Here is a 20,520-nt window from a genome sequence, read left to right as displayed (position 1 = left end):
ACGTTTTTCATGCCATTTTGATGCCATACTATACTATGATGTGGTTTTCTACACCATTTTGATGCCATACTATACTGTGACGTTTTTTATGCAGTTTTGATGCCATACTATACTGACGTTTTTCATGCCATACTATACTATGACGTTTTTTACACCATTTTGATGCCATACTATACTATGATGATTTTTACACCATTTTGACGCCATACTATACTATGACGTTTTCTAGGCCATTTTGATGCCATACTATACTATGACGTTTTTATGCCGTTTTGACGCCATACTATACTATGATGTTTTTTGTACCATGTTGAGGCCATACTATACTATGACATGTATTATGCTACTTTTCTTCCATCAATGTAAAGTTTACTTTATTCTCAGTTTCTGGCACAGTTTGCTATGACATGTTTTGTTATCTGACTATTGATATAATTCAACACAAAAGGTGCTAAATGAAAAAAACCCACATCGAGAAATAAGACACTGAAGTCTGACATTCTTAATCAAATTCCAAGTGTAAACAGTGCAACTTTTATTGATTTATTTTAAAAGAAATTTTTATGACACAGTGCTGACGTTGCTCTGCACATTGACAAGTGATGACATACAGTTTTAGGCCACACTAACAACCAGTTTTATTTGAGTGCTGTCAAACAACAGTTGAAAACAAGCGTGCATCTAATTGTCAAAAAAGGAAAAAAAAACTGTGCAAAGAAATGCCTGCAAGTCAAGAGATGACAACAAATGATACAGTGAAACTCGTCACTATGCGGCTTAATTTTAAGTTTGTGCAAACGTGAAATTAAAGCTGTAGTTGAACGATGGTAGCAGTGCCACATGTGACACAGGTTTTCAACTGTTTGATGTTAAAACTAAACTTGTCAAACTGCAGACTGAGGCTTCAGGGAAGCATTAGGTTCAATATGACATCAGTACTTTTAGTATTTGACATTAACCTCATGTCTACGAGTCAGTAACAACAGTCTCTTTTTTGCATGTTGTTGCCCATTTACTAGAAATCACACACAGTATTATATCATGAAATCATTAACTGTTCCAGAGACAGGTAAATCTGATAATCACTCACAATATCATGCAAAAACTGCCCAACTGCTTCCACTTCATCAAATGTCACGATTTGCTTCTTTTTAAAGATTTTTATCATCAGAAAATAAAAGGTACCCTGTGATTTTTTTTGGTAACAAAGTACTGTTTACATTCACCGATTAGTAGACTGTATATCTTAGAGGTCTAACAAATGTGTTGAATGCATGTTGTAAAACAATTTTTTGGAAGAATCTGAAATGTATATTGCTTGTATCCTTGTTTACTACCTAGCAGTCTAATTCTTATTTCTTGTCTTTGTTGGCACATTGCTGTTTCTTGGCATGTCACTGCCACCAAGTGTTGATCAGTAGAAAAGCAGAAAGCCATCAGCAGGACTGCGTTTTGCGTCACCACTGTGAGATACCAACAAAAATTGGGACCAAACTGAAAAAACACCGGTTCTGTTACACTATCACTGATCAAAAACTCCACAGGGTACCTTTAAAAAAAACAAACAAAAAAAATCTGCTAGTCAGGTAAAACTATTTCAAGAGGTCACCAAAATAACTGAAAGAATAACGGAAAATAAAAATAATTGTTAGCTTCAGCCCTAATACTACAGCCAACCATATCTCCCCTCCAGGCAGCCTTTGGTTTCTCTGTGTGTGTTCATTTCACTACTGCAGCATCAAAGTTCACTTGCAGAGACTTGAAACTTGCTTGAGAAAGCTAATCCTCACAGCGGACACGTCAGCGTTTACTGTGCTTTCCTCAAAGTCAATCACTGTTGCTGGGTAATGCCTTAAAAAAGTGTCAACATATGACACTTACTGTAGCAATCCCCCACAACAATGACGCAACAACTTTGACATAAACAGACTCAGACGTGATGTTCACTGTGAAGATTACCTGCTACGAGTATGTGCAGGCTGATTTTAATGCAATGCAAAGACTGTCTGGAGAAGTTGGAAAACAACAAAACAAAAATCTTTGCAGTTAGAAGCAAGAATATAGAGGAAAAACACTTAATTTGTAGTAAATGGGCTTAAAGGAATACTTCACCTCCCCAATGACCAACTGAATATTTATCACTTACCCTGCATGACGTTGACTTTGAAGAAATATTTAATATCTAATATCAAAATATCCGTAAAAACAACTCTTGCAAGTCTCATTTATCCAGTTTGCCCAGTACTTCTCAAACAGCTCTTTACGACGGGAAACTGAACTTAAAGTGAAACGTATCGTTGCTTTCTTCAAAGCCACTACCACCAGTTTCTCCTCCATTGTTTACTCACTGTAAACTTGTTGTCATGACCACCACAGATGGCCCGCCTCTAAAATAATCTGATTGGACAATGGGGAAAAAGATGACGAAAGAAAGAGATGACGTTTTTTTTAACTTGAGTTCCGATCGCTCTGGCAAAAACGACAGGTGCCAAGAGCGCAGAAACACAAGGTGTGTAGCAAGGCAAAAGCCGCAAGCAAAAAGATTCACTCTCATTAAAAACAATTACAAAAAGCCGCCTCCAGCTGCAAAAACGCTTTCTGTGTGATCAGGGCCTAACACCTCAATTCATCAAAAACTTTTTCTGTTGTTGGATTCTTCGTTCATCAGAGACAAAGTGTCCCTAACACAGTTAACATAACACAGGGCAAGTTTACAGATGGTCATTTGGGTGGTGAAGTATTCCTCTAAACATGATGACAGCAGAATTGTTCTGTAACCTCAGCATTGACAGCATTATATCATTATGGCTGTTGTGGAAGTAACTGTTAACGAGCCTCTGCGCTGCCCACAACTGTGTACAACTTTCTCCCAAACCTACGTTACACCAAAAACACCATTCTGACTTAAAAGGCACAGACATGTGTAGTTATAAGAGTAAAGTTTGCACTATGATTGAAATCTAAAATATTTAACTCACAAGCTTTGACCTACAATGCAACCCTTGACCACAGCTGTAGACGCCGCTAATCTAATGCCTCTCAACACCCTGCACCCCCCCCTCAGCATCAACAGTATTTTAAATCTGAAAGAAAAACAAAACAAAAAAACATGGCTGGTACTTAAGTACTTTATCCACCTGGTGGAAGTGCTCATAAATGTTATTTAACTGTATTTTTTTTTTTATCCCTTTGAGTCATTAAAAAGAAGAAATAGACTGAGACTCTTGGCCACTTTCTTCATCTGGGTCCCCAGAAATATTTGATGAGAGAGCAGCCGCGCTGTAAACAATTAACCACTGCTGATGTGAAGGAGCTCCTGATCACACGAGGGAGAAAATCCTGAGAGCGACAACTCGCTTCATTTCCCTTCTCTTGTGGAAATCAATGGAATCATTCATCTATTCTCTTTTCGTGTGTCCATATCTTTTGTATATGCAAACTCTTTTCATCTAATAAGAAAATATTTGTGGAAGGTTAAATGAAAATATACAATTATTAATACAATAGAGTACAGAGCTATATGTTAAAGGTGATTAAAAAAACAGGTTGATTGTATCTCCCTTTACAATGCGCGCATTTTCCTTGGTTTAAAGGCAAGAGGTAAAGTGTATAAGAAGAAGGCAGCCTGTTCTGTCATCCAAAAGGCTGGTGCTCGAGGATTAGGCGATTGCTTTTGCTTCTGGTAAGAAAGCCTCCCAGTACTTTATGAGCTGCGGAAAAACAGAGACAACAATGTCATTTATCATTAACAGACAAGAAGTGGTTAATATTTAGGATCTATAACAGATGCGCTACAATATTTCCTTTTCCTGACATCATGTAAAAAGAAACCAAATCATTGATACCTCGCTTGTTAGCTTGGTTTTTTTTTCTTTTCCTAAAATATTCCACCTAAAAATCATCCTTCAATGGTCCCAGGAATACTGCACATCACCATATCTATGCTTTATATTTACACTCTTTTCCATTTGTTACTTTTCATTTGAATAAATTATAATTCACACTTATTGCAATGCTGCACTGATGAAGTCTTTCTAAATAAGATCACCAACTTCAAACCCTTTAAATACACATAGGAAATGATTTTGTGAGATCAGAGTCACATACATACATACACTGACTGGTTTTACAAGACGAATATTTGATTATAGAAATGTTAAACATTGATGTTCGACAGGAGACACTGTCGACACCCACCTGCTGCTGAGACTGAAGCAGACACTCCAAGTAGTTAATTATCTCTCTTTTACAGTTCTTGGCTTTTTCTTTCTGTTTGATTAAATTAAGAATAAAAACATTAATTAGTAATAAGTAACATTTTCAGCTGTGCTGTAACTTATGCAATGAAACGATGGATCAGCACCTCAAAGCGGATGACTTCCTTGCGCACAGTTGCAGAAACTCTTTCAAAGTCTCTCTCGTACTGCGTCACTTTGGCCTCCCACTGGTGACAAGAAGAGAGGAAACATTTAAAGTCCAGTAGTTCAGAGGCACATTCATGTCAGGATATTAAAAGAAAAGAAATATAAGCAACGCTAAAAAAATAGAAACAGAGAAAGTCAGTAATGGAACTCTAAAATGTATTTTCTTAAATCAGAGTTATGATATTGAGATAAAATGGTGTTCAAGTATCTCATATGTCACACAAAGAACATCAGATGAAAATTACTGAACTTCTGATTCACCGTCTCAAATTAATGTCTCACAAACTTTACTTTGAAAGTCCAAAAATGTGACTAACTGTGAATATTTTTTTTCTTTTATTTTTACAATCCATTCGTTACTGTTGCGCATTACTGTAATCACATTACATCTGTCAGTAACACACTGATGTAGCAAGTTACTGTTGTCATCTCAATAATCACATTACAGTTACGGATCAAACAATAACGCTGTTTCTTGGAATCCACAGGTTCAATTATCTGCATAATGGACAATTAGAGAAAAATCATGAAATGTGCCAGAAACAACGTTGCTGTCCAGAACACCCGTTCAGAGGCTCTTCAGCCTGGACAGTCTTGTGCTGACTCAGAGGAGGAACAGTTTGCCTGACAAACAATTTGATGATCTCCTTCTCATGAGGTGTAACCACTGCTTTAGTGATAAACATGTAAAATAAGCTGCTGGACTAATCTGCTACAAAGCTGTGGTTTTGTGAGCGAGTGACATGACTGAGTTTGTTTTGGCTCGTTAAATGCAGTTTATATCCCACTTAAACACGTTTTTTTTTAAGACTGTCATCATGTAATTGTGTGAGGAAGGCCAGTGTTTGATTAGACCTAGTGATGTATTATTTTAAGGCAAATAATATTTGTAAGAGGTGGAGACCCATATTAGCATTAACTAACTCTGCAGCCCCACAAACTCCTCCATATATCATGAGTATAGTACAGGTGGGTCGGACCTGAACAGAATGTCAGTAAAAAGGAAAAATAAATACAGTTTGCTAAAATAGGGGGAAAAATTCTTTTATCAGTGATTGTACCATTAAAAATCACATTTAAAAAAACCTTTGAGGGGCTTTTCGTCTATTTACATTACGTTAAGTTTCTCATTAATCTAGGGAGGATTACGTAGAATAACCTTTACAGAAATTACCGCCTAAAAATATACAAGCACAGACACAAACATGAGGAGTAAAGCCAACAAAACAGCACAGTGTGATCACTATCTAAAGCAGCTTTCTTAAATGTGATTAAAAACATTTCTGGGAAACTTGAGTTAATACAAAATCATTTTTCTTATTTTACAATCCTGGCAAAAAATTTAAATATTTTTGAGTAGCAAATCTGAGTTTTCTGTTATAAGGGCGACCTCTTTTATGTGTTGAGATAGTTTCATTTTTGAGGCAGTTATAGTAATGCAATAAGTAGTGTTACAAATTACTTTCCAGAAGGAATAATCAAATAAAGTAATGCATTACTCATTTTTAAAAGAAACGAGACCGGTAATGTGTGAAACATTACTATTTTGAGTAACAACCGCAGCACTGTTTGATATAAACAGGAGTAAATGTTACAATTTTTCTTTCAGGTGTAATGTTTGGTTATGGTGATGTATTTATCTGTAAATATTGATGGTTAAAAGCAGCCTTGTCAGACAGATTAAGGCGCTTTAGCATAACAGAAAAAACTTAAGTATTCAATACTAAAGGACTTTCTTGCCGAGACAAAAAGAATGTTGCTTTAGCACAGCAAAATAGAATGTAAAATCTAATTTATTTGCTTTGCTTTATCCAGAAAAAAACTAAGTTAATAGAAAAATACTGAAGTGATTAAAATCAAGTTTAACTCCATTTGTTTGATCGTGCTTCCTGTTTCTGATCAGACGAACACAATGATACAGGAACAATATGAAGGCTTTTCAAGAGGCTCATTATTCATGACTCAAACATTGTTCTCAATCTTGGAAGAAAGAAAACACACATCAAACTCCAGCACATGAGTTATTTTCACTGTGTTGACTTTGGCCTGTGTCGTACCTCAGCGATCTCCTCTTTGGCCAGCTGCAGTTTGTCGGGCTTGTTGGCCCACAGCAGTTTGGCCTCAGTCTCCCTTTTCTTCTGCAGCACAGTCTGAGCATCCTGCCAGCGCTGCCACGCCTTCATCCGGTGATCAAACGACCCCTGCAGGTCACACACACACAGAGGATCATTTCATGTTCATATTTAGCTATTTACTTTTGCCATGAAGCTGAGGATCTTATCCAGCACAAGTGAAAGTGCTTCTGTTACTTTTATTACTGTGGGTCATTTTTAAACTATTTAAGGATTCATTGCTTCTTAAGATGTCCAGATATCATTAGAACTGATTTTCTCAGTACCCTCACGGCTCCGAGCAGGCGGATGTAATCTGCGATCAGTTCTGCAAAGCCGAAGGTGTCGTTCGCAGCCTGTTCTTGGTGCAGCTGCTCCATCTTGTCCTCCACCTCGGCCAGCTGAGAGAGAGCTCGGGACAGAGCGGTGTTGTCCTCTGCGCTGCCCAGCATGGCCGTGCTTTTGGCAAAGCTGGCCGTGTTTAACGACAGCTCTGGAGGGGAAGAGAGAGCCAAACATTAATTTGAAACAGATGTTTTACACTCAGAAACAACAGAGAAACAAGTGATGAAAAATAACACTTTGTGAAGAAGTAAAGAGATGGTTATATTAAAAAAAAAAAGTGTTTCCATTAGGCTTTAGTGAGAGTTGGTTTCATACTTTCATACTGAGGAGACCTAAAAGCATCAACTGCCAAATAATACACAAAGTCAACTTGCTAATATCCGGTCAAAATTTGTTCACTGAACCTCTGAAATATTTCCATACTGTCCAGTTTCTGATACCAGCTCATGTCATGGTGAAGGACACTGGATCTCATTGTGAATGTCACCATAGGGTTGGGCGATATGAGCAAAAATTCACATCTCTGTATTTTCAGGCTGAGGGACGATTCAAATTATATATCTCGGTATTTTCTATGAAATGGACAACATGTTCAGCTACAAGTCAAAGCCACATTTGAGATGTCACAAGCACTATTGGAAAAAAGTCTAAATCTATATCTTGCTTGAAAATATATAGATATATCGTACATAGTCGTTACATCGCCCAGCTCTGTCACCATGAGAACTTGGTGTCAGAATGATCCTCCTCCACGGCTCAAAATCAGGCTCAAACATAATTACGACACTAATGGAAGGCAGATCTTTTACTGGTTGGTAGGGAGACGACTAACCTTTCCTGTGGACGACCAGAGATTCCACCAGCGCGTGGAGCTTCCTGAACTGCTGGTCTGCAGACTCCACCTCCTGCAGCTTCTCCTCAAACCACTGCAGCAAAACAGAGTTAGAGAGTTAGAGTCAGTACAGCTTAACTATCAAGGACAACTGTTACAACAGTAAAGGCTGAGCTCAATAATATTGCAAAGCCATGTTACTAAGGATACATCAAACAAGTGTTTGAAGACAACAGACAGACAGACAGACAGACAGACAGATAGATCTAGATTTTTTCAACCTTGCTGTGGTTATTAAAGTGAAATTATTAGAATTTTTGTATACAAGTGAGTCACGAGAATCTGATTCAGCTTAAATACTTTCCCAGACATTCCAGAATTACACAAGAACCCTGACCCTGATCATACATGTATGCACATTGTGACTCTTTGGTACTTTCAGAGAAAAGCGTTGAGCTTAAAACACTCCAGTCCAGTGCAGTTTAATGCACTTATCTTTTTTTGTATGTATTCAGCTGGAATAAAGTCTCCTTTGAATATCTGAATAAGCTCTATAAATGCATGTGTGTGGTACTTTAAGCTCAGATGAAGAGGAACTCAGTGTCAGTGTCTTTATAAAACAGCTCTTCACAAACAAAGTCTTTGATCAAAGGGACTGGCTGCCTCATCTACAGCATTTAGTGAACTATGGTGCCATCTAATAAATATGCCAAATGTTACCTTGAACCACAGCAAACACAAAAAAGCACTAGACACAAAAATATTTATTCAAAACCACCAGATAACTCTAGAAAATGTGTTTGATAAGTTCTGGCTGTCTGATCATTTAAGCTTATTATAAAAACTGTCATAACAAAAGAAAAAATGTGTAAATTCTCTTTTGAATAAATTCAGATGAATCATGAAACTCAAACAAGTCAACAGTCTAATGTTCTGACAAATGTCAGGCCACTGTGAACCCCCCCTAATGTTTTGGCACTGTGCCTTTCAGTGCTTCAACCCGACCATACTGGCGGCCTTTGACTGAGCTTGAAATGTTCTGCTTTTTACTGGAAAACGCAGATTTCCTCATAACAAAAATGATCTGCTGCTCTCAACGGTTTCCATTCTGAAGAAGCCCTGATGCAGCGAGAGTGTCTGTTTACAGCTGAACTCACCACGTCTGACTCATTCATCTTGATGGTCATTTTACTGACAGCATCTGTTGCTTTGTTGATCATCTTCAGAAAGCCGGCGCCGCTCAGAGCCTGGGTGCTCACTGCTCTGGGCAACTGAAGAAACACACACACACACATTTATTACAATACAAACACCAACCAGACTGCACTTAAAAATATACAAAAACTTGAGATACACAAAGGGATCAAGCAGAAGGAAATGGCAGAGGAATAATACATCCCTCTTAGACTTGTTCTCTCAATTTAGACACATAATTTCTAGATGCCATAAAGATTATTTTATCAGAAAATTATCACATGCTACATCACAGAACATGTTTGTCTCCAAACTCAATTTCAGCTTACTTCCTCTCTCTCCAGGAACTCTCTGACATCTGGATCCTGGATCAGCGATGGGTGATTTACCACTCTCTGGAGATACCTGCAAATGGGAGTAAAAAAAGCGCCTCAGTTTCATGTTTTCTATGAGTAGGGCAATTTCAGACCTATCTCCACAGTGTTTTGTCAGTGCTACGGAAAGATCAGAAAGCACATGTTATAATTCTGCTGTAGGGTAAAAACTGCTCTGGCTTGTTTGAATTCTTTAAATTAATAACAATTGTCTTGGGTGTCCCAGGATGCAGCAGCAGGGCACTTGCAAAATAGTTTCAGAGGGGAAGTGGTATTGGAACATTTGCATGTGGGGAGTCGAGCACTGTCACTAAAATGGCTCTCAGTATCAGATATTTGTCAATTATGTCATTCAACTTCTAGTGCTAAAAAAGACAAACATAATTTGATTATTGTTGCCCTAAAGGTGAAATTTGACCATTTTTTGGCTCTAGAGGAGCTCACTGGAGCTAGTATAAGTGGCTCTTGCAGAAACTGAGCATAGCGTTAGTTCAGGCAGGACACGCTGCCAAGCTCAGCTCACATCCCAGCTACATCAGCTGATCTCAAACAGCCCAATCAACTGATGGAGCAGCTGATTGATGGAAGGGAGTCAGCTGATAGATCATATGATTCCCTTCTATGCAACCAGTTGGTGAATCACATTCAGGGCGTCCTATTTAAACTGCTCTGTCCTGCCTACTGTTGCTGCTTCCTCTGCAAGCTGCTTTGCAACCCGCCTCCACCCCAGCTCCTCCTTTTCATGCTGTGTCTGACTTATCAATGTCATTTCTGTTTGTCATTGATGCTGCTCTGTTCTGTTCCCAGGGGGTCTTTGCTGCTGCTCTCCCTGCCTCAGGCTTTCCATGTAGGTGTGTGGAAGAGGCTTTCTATGTAGGCCTAGGAAAGGCAGAGGGGCCCCAGAACAGAGCCATACCGCCAAATTTAACGCTGCAAATGGAAATAAAGTTTTCTTTGACTTAAGTGTTCCTGACTGAACTTTGTTATGATATCACAGAAGCTCATGTAAAGTGAAATGGATCAGTACATTGGTGAAGTCAGCATCGGTTGCACATGCCACTGCCAGGGTAAAAAGATATGGCAAATCAACTCCAACTGGCTGTGTCAGAAACAGCGGGCATGACAGTCCCCTGAGAGAATTTCTGAGAACAAAGCAGGTCTTATTGCACAATCCAAATCTTTGTCAAAACTTGGCATTTTCAGTGCGTAGGCTGTAAGCTTGGAGGTTGTTGTTGTTTGCCATGGTGAAGGGGATTTAAAAAGCAGTAACACACAGATAGCAGAAGGTAGGGAGAATGCTGACCTAATAAGCCGGCCAATCTCAGGCTCACAGCCTCAGTCTACATCCGACGAGTCAGACTACAAAAGCCAAAAACACCACAACCCTTTGTACACAGAGATTACGCTGTATGGCCGCACAAAGTCCCTTCTTTATGCCTCCTTTGCATTTTAACACAGAACCAAACAACAGCTGCTTCACTCCGCTCGAATGTGTGATTATACACTGCATTGTGCCTTTGCGGAATCAAAAGAGGTGTGACTGGCGTGTTACTTAACACATATGTGTCTGCCTCTAGTGTGACATAAAACATGCTTCGACAGCGCTGTGTAATCACTAATGTGTCAATAGAAATCATTTACCATCCCCGTTATATGGCGACTGATCTTGTTACTGCTCAGAGGGTAAGGAGCTCCTGGGACCTCATTGTTCTACCAATATGCGGACATTTATGGTCGCTGTTCTTCCTTATTGATTATTAACAGGTATTTTTTAAATCTCTCGTGGCGGATCGCACGCATATGTTGTCCAAACGTCAAACCTGTGTCGCTAACTGTCCTGTTTATACAGACACCGTTTCAGTGCTGTTACTACCACTACCGTACGTGTACCTATACAGCATGGCAAGGGGGCAAGGCTGCAAAAATGGGGCTTACGGTTTTGTAACTGAATTGTTCTGACACAGCTTTAATTTCATTCCTTCTCTCTTACCTCTCCAAAGCACCTCTTCTTCTCTCAACAAAGTCTGCAGAAGAAGAATCTTCCTTTCCCACCTTCACCTTTGTCATACCTGTGTGAGACAGAACCCCTTCTTACAGCTGATGGAGATTAGATTTAAATTTAGAGTATCAGAGGAAACAGTAAAGCCAAATCAGCCTACCCAGGATGCTCTTCTCTGGTGGTGGAGGCACGATGTATCCATTTGGTCCATGTTTTTCAGACAGCTTCTCATAGAGGCCGAGGAAGTCGCTGAAGCGTCGCCTCACTGTACATACCTTATTGCGGAACATGGGCAGTTGGCTCTGAAATATTAATATTGGTGAAATTTGGTGAATTACTACTATTAGATTCTGATGTAATCTAGGTTTGACTTAAGACCACTGCTTGGGCGTTCCTCTTACAATATGCTGACCAGCATTTCCTCTCTTGGCACATAGTTACAACACATCTGATGAGTAACTGTGCTAACGTCCTCTGGATTAAAGATGACCAGCTTTAGTATATCGACAAGTATTTACCTGTGTGGTTACTTTGTAGGCCATGTAAGCATTCATCCCGTCCCCTAAAGAAAACAACAATTAAAGTCAGTACAAAAAAGACTTAAGGAATATAACTCAAGGATAAAGCTGCATGTGAGTTGATTTATGCTGAACGGTCACTACTTTCTCTTCTGGTTTCCTGTGCCTTATTCACAAGTTTAAAATGATCAAATCAAAGACTCAAGTACCTCAGAGTAAACTTTGCTTGCTTTATGTTTACAATGCACAAACCAGTTTATTACAGTGACCTATATATGCCAAAATATATTCTTTATTCAGAAGAGAATAACACAATATATATCCCACCTATTTTTTCAGGGTCTTTAACAGAGACGAAGATCTCAAATTTGTCGTCCTGCTCTTCTTCTTCCTCTTCTTCCAACTGAAACAAACAGAAAATGAATCACAGCCAGTCGCAGCAATCTGCTGTCACCAAGCACTTCTATTAAACAGTCAACTTAATTTTCTTTCAGCAGAATTGTTTTTTTTTTTTTGGTGGGAAACCTTAACTGTTTTAGTAATTTTGAAACTTTTGTTCTGAAAAAATGTGAATTCAACAACTGACTCTTCTTAAAATTCTGATAAACTATTGAAGTTCAGAAACAAATCTCTGAACTTGAACAGTTTTCAGTCATTACTTGGTGGCAGTCACACTGGGAATTTCGCTCTGGGATTAGATATGCGTGTGTGTACCTCCTCCAGGGCAGCAGACTGTGGCTTGGCCATGCTGGCAGCTGCTGACAGAGAGGGGGCGGACGCAGACGGTTTGGCCGTCGCATCTTTCTTTCTCTCATCCCGTGGACTGTCGAGGGAAAGCTCCACTGTGGCTTCTGTTAGAGAGAAAAAGGAAACCAGACTGAGGTCATTACATGCTGAATGCAAATGTGTAGACAGATGACCATTATTTACTTAAAATCCTGGCCACAAATAAATATGCAACTGAATACACTGATATGGACTTTGAACACCTACAGTTTGTCTTTTCTGCTTACAGTTTAACACAAGTAATCATGTGGACCAGTACCTGTAAACTGACATGCCTAATTTATGGGACAGTTAGAGGGGAACTTTATAAGGAAGTTGGATTGCAGGTGTTGGAGAGAACTACTGACTAATACTGAAACTTAAAATGTAAGATTTTTAAACAATATGAACTAAACTGAAATAGGCAAACCCTCTCTGGAAACTAACTGAAACTAAACTGAACTGAAAACAACAATTAAAAAAATAATATAAAAACTCTCCATCGTGAACTCAACAATGTTATAAAAATGCAATGCTAAATCTGTGAAGCGTTCTATTAAAAACACAAACAAATGGGCTGTTTCAGACACTGACCATAAAATAAATGCCTGGTTTAAATCTCATCATGAACCTTTGCTGTTTGTCATTCTCCGTCTGTCTATTCTCATTTCCTGAAAGCTTTCTACAGTCCACTATCTAATAACGGCAAACATACCTCCAAAAAATAAACACTGGAAAATACAATGCAAACTGAAAGGCCATAATATGACCATCTGGTGCTTTTAAATTATGGCTGGTTCTGGTTATGTTTTTACTTCCAATAAGTCCCTTATTGAAAATAAACTTTTTTTGAGTGTTTGTTTTACTTAAAATAAAAGTTAAAAAAACAACATAAATCATTCTGCATACTAAGTATTTGTACTTTTGGTACTTTCAGTACATTTTCATGCTGATACTTTGAATTCAGGACTTTTTCTAGTAAGCATTTCAACACTGTGATGTTGCTTGTAAATATCTGAGTACTACGCCTACTACTGGTTCCTGTTTAGAAGAATAACTTGATGTTAATTTATCATCCTCTACAAAAGTAAACTGAAAGATAAAAACAAGGTTGGGAAATTCCTGACAGGGGTGTATTTTCTTTGTCTGACCCTCTGCAGAGGACATAACCTAGCATTCTGAGGTCTTGTTTGTTGTTCAGGCCTTCACACACGTTTAATAAAAGCCAGCAGATTCCACTGAAATCCTCGAAAAGTACTTCTTCACAGTGTTACTGATAATGACAGTAATGTTTGTGTTTGTACTCTACAATATATGAGTGGTGAAGGGGAAGAAAGAATTGTTTTCATCCTAGAAACAGCACACATGACTTTGAGTGTAATTGATCTCCCATGTTCAAATTAACTGAAATATGAGGATAAACACTTGAGAGTCTGAATGAAAGACTTTTTGCGTCATGTGAACACTCCCTTTGTCACTATGGCTGCTTTCAGACCTAGAGTTGTCTTGCTTTGGTCTGAATCAGGGACTAATTTTGTTACAAAGTTGTATAATTGCCTAGAGTTGGTTCGTGTTCTCACGGCAGCATTTACAAGCGGACCAGATAAAACGACTAACATAAGAAAGCTGCTCTTGACTGCTCAGAATTTCCATGTGAGAAAAATCCAGGAAGTAAACAAAACGTTGAAGAAGAGTACACTTGCAAGATAAATGTGACACTTTCTAATGTCACAATGGAGGGACAACTCCAGGACTGTAACATGCTCATGTTTAACCCAAACAATGTGTCATGTGACTGCAGTTGGTTCAGGTCGAGGAAGGAACACGTTCTCACCACAGACGAACCGCACTAGAGTTCGTTTGTAACCGGACCGAGACCACCTCTTCAAGAAGGTCTCGGTCCAGTTGTCTTGGTGCACACCTGAGTGTGATCGCTGTGTTCACACCTGCCCAAATGAACCGCACTTAGGGGGCAAAAAAACTTGAGTTCGAATGAACTGAACCAAACAGGGCAGGTGTGAAAGCACCCTTATGCTCCCCTTAGAACACCAAATCCTAAAATCCCAATAATGTAAGATATCAAGAAAAATAGTGGACCCACCTGCAAATATATCCGTCTCCTCTTCAGAGTGGACTCCGTTAGTCTTGGAGTTGACAGTGCTGGTAGTTTTGACGCTGGGCACTGTGGTGACAGCTTCCTCAGTGAAGATATCAGCGGGTTCTGCAGGACTGCTCTCCAGCAGAGGCCCCCCTGTGCTGCTAACATCAGCAGCAACTTTGGTTGTGACAGGTTTGTCCTTCTGCTCTTTGCTGACGGTTTTCTTCACGGTGGCACCCAGCGGCTCACCGAACAGATCCTCATCAGGTTCACCGAAGAGGCTTTTCTGTGACTGCTTGGCAGGTTTAGTCTGCCGAGATTCTGTGAACAAGTCGCTTCCCTCATCTTCAAACAGGTCGACTGTTGCCCGGGTGGGTATTTTGGCTTCAACGACGGGTGGAGCGTCACTAAGGAGGTCAACCAAAGGGTCAACAAATTTCTCACTGGCAGGTGGTGGCTGTTGCGTGTCGCTGGCTGGCGTATCATCACTGAGGTCGAGGATTGGATCAGTGGAAGTTTCTTTTGCTTCCTGTTCCTCATCACTTCCTGTTTTCCCATCAGCAGGTGGATCTGTAACATCACTGGTCACTTCATTTTTATCCGTTGCTGCTTCGACGGTAACATCTGCTACCAGAACTTCCTCTTGTGGCGCTTCAGTTTCACTTCCAAATATATCCTCAAAATCATCAGAGGGTTCATCTAGAGGGAGCCGAGTTGTGTCTTTTGCTGCGTCTGCAACGGCACTTTCAGCTGCGACTGGCTCATCGGGAGAGTCGATTATGTTGTTTGTAAGATCAACGAAATCATCCGAGGGTTCGCTGGCGACTTCGCTCACTGGTTTGGTTTCTGTTTGGCTGCTGATGGGCTCGATTAGCGGAGCATCCATGATGTCGGTGGGAGGCTCTGTCGTAACATCACTGGGATCACTGGCAGGTGGCTGTATAGTGTCCACTTCGATCAGTGGAGGGTCGCTCTGCAGATAAGGGAGGAAAGATTTTGTTTAGAGTATTTAAATTATCTGTAATGTCTTCTGAAAGTTTCTTTTGTCCGACAAACAATCCCGAATCCAAAGATATTCAATTAGCAGTCACACTAAATAGAGCAAAGCAGCAATATTCACATCTGAGAAACTGGGACCATTGAGTTTGCTTGTCAGATGATTATTATTAAATAGTTGACAATTTTATATCAATCCATCAAGATTAATCAGCTAGTCCTTTATCCTCACTGTGTAATATGTTTTCCATGACTAACATAGGGATTTTACTCATACCGTAAACTTTAACAAAATCAAAATGCCCAAAATGTTATTAATCTGTTGCACAATCCAAGTCTCTGGTATCCAGTTTTAATGTTCTTAACATCCAAAACACATGTATTATCACTACAATATTACTAAGAACACGACTTCACATTTGTGATTTGGGTTGTTGATAAATACCTTCAACTTTTAATGGATTTAAGGGGAACAAACAAGAAACAATTTAGTTTCAGTGTGAGCTGTACTAGACACTGTAAGTGGTGAATGTGACTGCTTGTTTAATGTCACTCTGGATTTATGAGTGAACAGCCTGATGTTTGCTTTTGTCCTCATTTGCATGGTATTTTTCAACTTCATTCTGGACTGAGCCGCCAGATGACTCTTTTGGAAGAGCTACTTTCCGTGGAAAATGCAAGAACAAAACATTTTTTTTTTATCTAACTCAAGGCTACTGGGTGTGTAGCTGATAACAAAAACACATCTTTGAAATGAGAAAGTATGTGTCTTGTAACAGAAGAAAAAGCAATGTCATGCTGAAACATTTGATCATGTTTCAGGAATAGCTTTCTCAGACGAGTGCTCATAAAGAAGGCAGTTATATAGACCTACACTTAATTGCAAGAGTATTAGGTATGCCTAGCTGATGATGCTAATACATACACAACAGTCCTGCGATAAAACGTTTTTTACTTTTACGATTCAGTTTTTGTTGAAACTTTTATAGAGTTGTTGGTCATTTCTTGAGAAAGTAGTTTGTGGTGCTGCTTAATTGTTTTGTGTTATACTGAGAGGTGTTTCATTTAGTCCACCCTCACTGTAGATAACATTGGAAACACCGGTTTGCTTGATACACAGAGCAAACTAGCAGAATTAAGACGTTTCCTCATACCATAAACATTAACAAAAATCAAACTGTCCATACAGCTTTCTTAAAATATTGTTGCAGCATAATCCTACTCTTTGTTATGAAGTTATAGTCTTTACATCCAAATTGCATGTATGTATTTTCACTATAATACTGTTCAAACACAACTTCCACAATTATCTGTACTGTGTTTTAGTGAGGGGTGTAATATTTAGTTCATCTTTAGGGACTATTCATTACTTAGAAGGGGGAAGAGGGTGGTGCAAAACCAGAGAGGCATATCAAATAATTCTTAATGCACCGGTGCGGTTGTGGTTTTATTTATTTTAAATACCCTCTGAACCCTAAATCCCACTAGAGGTTGAAAAGGCATGTTTACTTTAAAGATCACCAAAATCACACCATTTAACAGCCAGAAACTATAAAAATAGAAACAACTGTGGGATTTTCAGACTTGTGACAGTCAAAGGTGTCTATCTTAAAAATCACTCACTTTTTTTCTGCATATCTCATTTACAATTTTGCCAAAAATAAACTATTCGCACTGCACTAACCTAGGGCTGTGCGATATGACGATATATATCATGTGACAAGAGAAAAATGTCTATCGTTTCATATTTTTCTCTATCGTTTATATCGCTGTGATGCAAATTACACTTTTTATGGCAAACTTTTTATTCATTGGATTAACATGTGCTATATCATGATTTGTATCGTTATCGGGATGTGAAATGACCTATATCGTGATGTGAGATTTTGGTCATATCACCCAGCCATACACTAACCAGATCCTGTAAAAAAAAACTTTTTTCAACTTCAGGATTTCTTTTCCAACTTTTAACTTTCAAACATCAAAGGATACGTTTTCAAAATGTATTAAGCTTAAAACAGCACCGTACCAAGTTACTGATATTGCCACCACTGTTGTGTATAGATTAGAGATGTACCGATACCACTTTTTCCGTCCCGATACTGATTCCGATCCCTGAACCTTAGGTATCTGCCGATACCGAGTACCGATCCAATACCAGCGCGTAAAATAAAAATGGATGGGATATGAATTGTTGTATGTCTCAACTCCTAAAACTCTATGTAAAATATTAAGAAATAAATACATAATAGTAGAATTAATGCCATAAAACTTTTTTTATTATTATTATCCAGTGTTGACACAGATCAAGACACAGGTTAAAGTGCAGCCACACAATTTGGTAAAAAAAAGACATTTTAAAGGCTACAGTAGAATGCTTTTTAAACTCCGCTGTGTTTCCGTTTCGTTTGCTTGTAGCGTGCGTATCCCTAATAACGTGAGGCATTACGTGGTATCGGATTGGTCATAGGCTGTACTCGCCGATACCTCATTTTACGCAGTATCGGAGGCATTTCCGATACTGGTATCGGTATTGGTACAACTCTAGTATAGATTATTTGGGAAAGCAGTCATTAAATGGACATGTTGCTAGTGCCAGCTTTAAGAGTATGTCCTTCAGTGAGGGTTAAGATACAAAAATAAATGAATAAATAAATTAAAAAAAACGAAGAAGAAGAAGAAGAAAAAAGTTGGGTCTTGTTCCCTTGCTAACATTCATGTCTTATAACTGCATGTCACTAACTTGGCTTCTTCTCCGGAGTCTTTGTGCTCCACTGTCTCACAGGTTCCTTTGAACCGTGGCTACGCCTGGATCGCGTGTCGTGGTTACGCTGCTGCCGTGGTCCTGCCTGATGCCTCCTACTACTGCTATTATTATTAGTCATACTTCTACTGTTATTATACACATATGATTACTGTCACATATGCTATCATATAGTAATATATACTTACAACATATGCTACCACAATTACTGTTATTAATATAATAATATTATCACTAAAATTAATGTTATTGTAGCTATTGTCATGACTGTTTACTGTGCATCTCTCTGTCTCTGTCTCTCTTAATGTATCATTTTGTCATATGGATCACTGTTAATTTATCATGTTGATCTGTTCTGTGCACTCAACATCTATTGCACGTCTGTCCGTCCTGGAAGAGGGATCCCTCCTCAGTTGCTCTTCCTGAGGTTTCAAACATTTTTTCCCCAGATAAAGGTTTTTTTTTTTTTTAAGTTTTTCCTTATCTGCTGCGAGGGCCCAAGGGACAGAGGGGTGTCGTATGCTGTAAAGCCCTCTGAGGCAAATTGTGATTTGTGATATTGGGCTTTATAAACTGAAGTGAATTGAATAAGGTTCATCCCAGCTGGCTCCCTTCTCTGACAAGTAAAGTACAGTACATAAGAAACTTCTCAGCTAGGTTTAGTGTGAAAGTCTTATCTTGTACTTACTAATTATCACATTAAGTAACAATATGTAATAATTTTTAACAAAGTGCATATGTAAAAAAAACAAAAAAACAAGTAAAGGCCAGAGTGCACAACACTGATCTGTAAAACATGTCCCTTTATTAATGCACGAGGCCACTGTGACTCCACTAATAACCACTGCCTGGTCCACTTCCAAACATGACTTCAGCTACACTGTTAAACACAACATCCACAACCTGCTGAGTAATGTTTTCCATGCAGCGCTCGAAAAAATCAAAGACAGCAACTTTCCAATCTCTCCTCTGAACTTTGACTGTGGGAAAACATCCGGGTTCTGACCATGTGACCAGAGCTCACTCACATGACAGGAGACTGCACGAGCCAGCTTTTTAATCCTCATTCAGAAAGAGAGTGAAATTTCACTCACTTTTACATTTGAATACGAGAATCACTTCCCAAATTATGTCAACTGTCAGTGTCAAACCACACAGACCTCGGTCTCTGCAGCCTGCTGACATTAGGGCTTGCTTTACCTGTGCATGGCCTAAAAAGTCTGCACACCCAAAATCTGGAAGAGGAACACCTTCAGATTTCAGTACAAATTAACCTGGAGGAGTTGGAGATATTGTGCACAGAAAACATCCGCATATCGTTAAGCAAACAGGAGCTTTATTAGATTGCTTTGTGTCCTAATCGACCTGATCAAATCACAGTCAGCCAGTTCTCCACATTGCAACTTTTTCAGGAAGAAATCAATACCAAAATGGGCGTTTGCAACAGTGTCAAAGATCACAACAGGCTGTTTAAAAGCCACAAACTGTGACAGTAGGTGTGTTTTCTGCACCAAAACCCCCCAAACTGCTTTGATTATTCAACTTAGAGTAAATGCTGTAAGTTAAATATCATCCGACGTGACAGTTGGTTGTGTCAACATTATTATCTCAGTTTCCTAAAAGCTAAAATAAGCTGAATGTTTGTCGACACCCTCTCAAAACTTTTGCTAAAGCGCCTCATTAGCTCTCTTTGCTGACGTTAGCTAACTAGTCAGTTAATGTCAGTTAGCCAAATCAGAGTTAGCTTAGCTTAGCTAGCTTAGCGTCAAACCAACGTTAGGACGACATACCGCGCTCAGGAAGAGGTCCTCGTCCCCGTCGTCTTCATCGCTGTCTCGGCCTCGGACTTCTTCAGTGTCCAGCACATCTTGGTCCTCGGAGTCGGGGAACGGAGGAGGACTGCGCTCCGAGCTGGTCGCCATCTTCAATCTTCTTTAAACACACACACACACACATACACAAGGGGAGGCAACCGTCAACGGCTCCCCGGCTCTGCTCTGCACTGCGCGGCACCGACGTATCTCCTTCAGCGGCTAACGTCAAAGGTGCTCATGTAAAGCTGAAGTGGTGGTTGTGGTAAGAGTCAGCCTGAAGACCGGA

At 39.3% G+C, this 20,520-nt stretch overlaps 1 protein-coding gene across 1 annotated transcript; it reads right to left on the bottom strand.

The window, feature by feature from the left end:
- Positions 1–499: 499 nt before the first annotated feature.
- snx1a (sorting nexin 1a) lies at positions 500–20,347 on the bottom strand. Its single transcript, XM_050072680.1, has 15 exons — positions 20,211–20,347; positions 14,664–15,633; positions 12,512–12,648; positions 12,125–12,200; positions 11,798–11,841; positions 11,440–11,581; positions 11,271–11,349; positions 9,236–9,311; positions 8,870–8,983; positions 7,713–7,806; positions 6,823–7,028; positions 6,482–6,625; positions 4,364–4,444; positions 4,198–4,269; positions 500–3,710 (listed from the first exon to the last, which is right to left on the bottom strand). Exons 1-15 carry the CDS (start codon positions 20,340–20,342, stop codon positions 3,660–3,662), a joined length of 2,418 nt encoding a protein of 805 aa, XP_049928637.1. The 5' UTR covers positions 20,343–20,347; the 3' UTR covers positions 500–3,659.
- Positions 20,348–20,520: the final 173 nt, after the last annotated feature.

This window comes from Epinephelus moara, chromosome 20 (assembly GCF_006386435.1).
Source record: "Epinephelus moara isolate mb chromosome 20, YSFRI_EMoa_1.0, whole genome shotgun sequence".
Classification (NCBI taxonomy): Eukaryota; Metazoa; Chordata; class Actinopteri; order Perciformes; family Serranidae; genus Epinephelus; species Epinephelus moara.
The sequence above is the reverse complement of the archived record's forward strand: the minus strand, read 5'-3'. Positions and strand labels throughout refer to the sequence as shown.

What these genes read in the sequence shown, in the direction of transcription:
- snx1a (XM_050072680.1), bottom strand. Translation starts at nt 20,342, where the DNA reads ATGGCGACCAGCTCGGAGCGCAGTCCTCCTCCGTTCCCCGACTCCGAG. An exon ending in CCTACAAAGTAACCACACAG is followed by an intron (nt 11,582 to 11,797) that starts GTAAATACTTGT and finishes TTAATATTTCAG; the next exon opens with AGCCAACTGCCCATGTTCCG. An exon ending in TCTGGTCGTCCACAGGAAAG is followed by an intron (nt 7,029 to 7,712) that starts GTTAGTCGTCTC and finishes CTTCCCCTCCAG; the next exon opens with AGCTGTCGTTAAACACGGCC.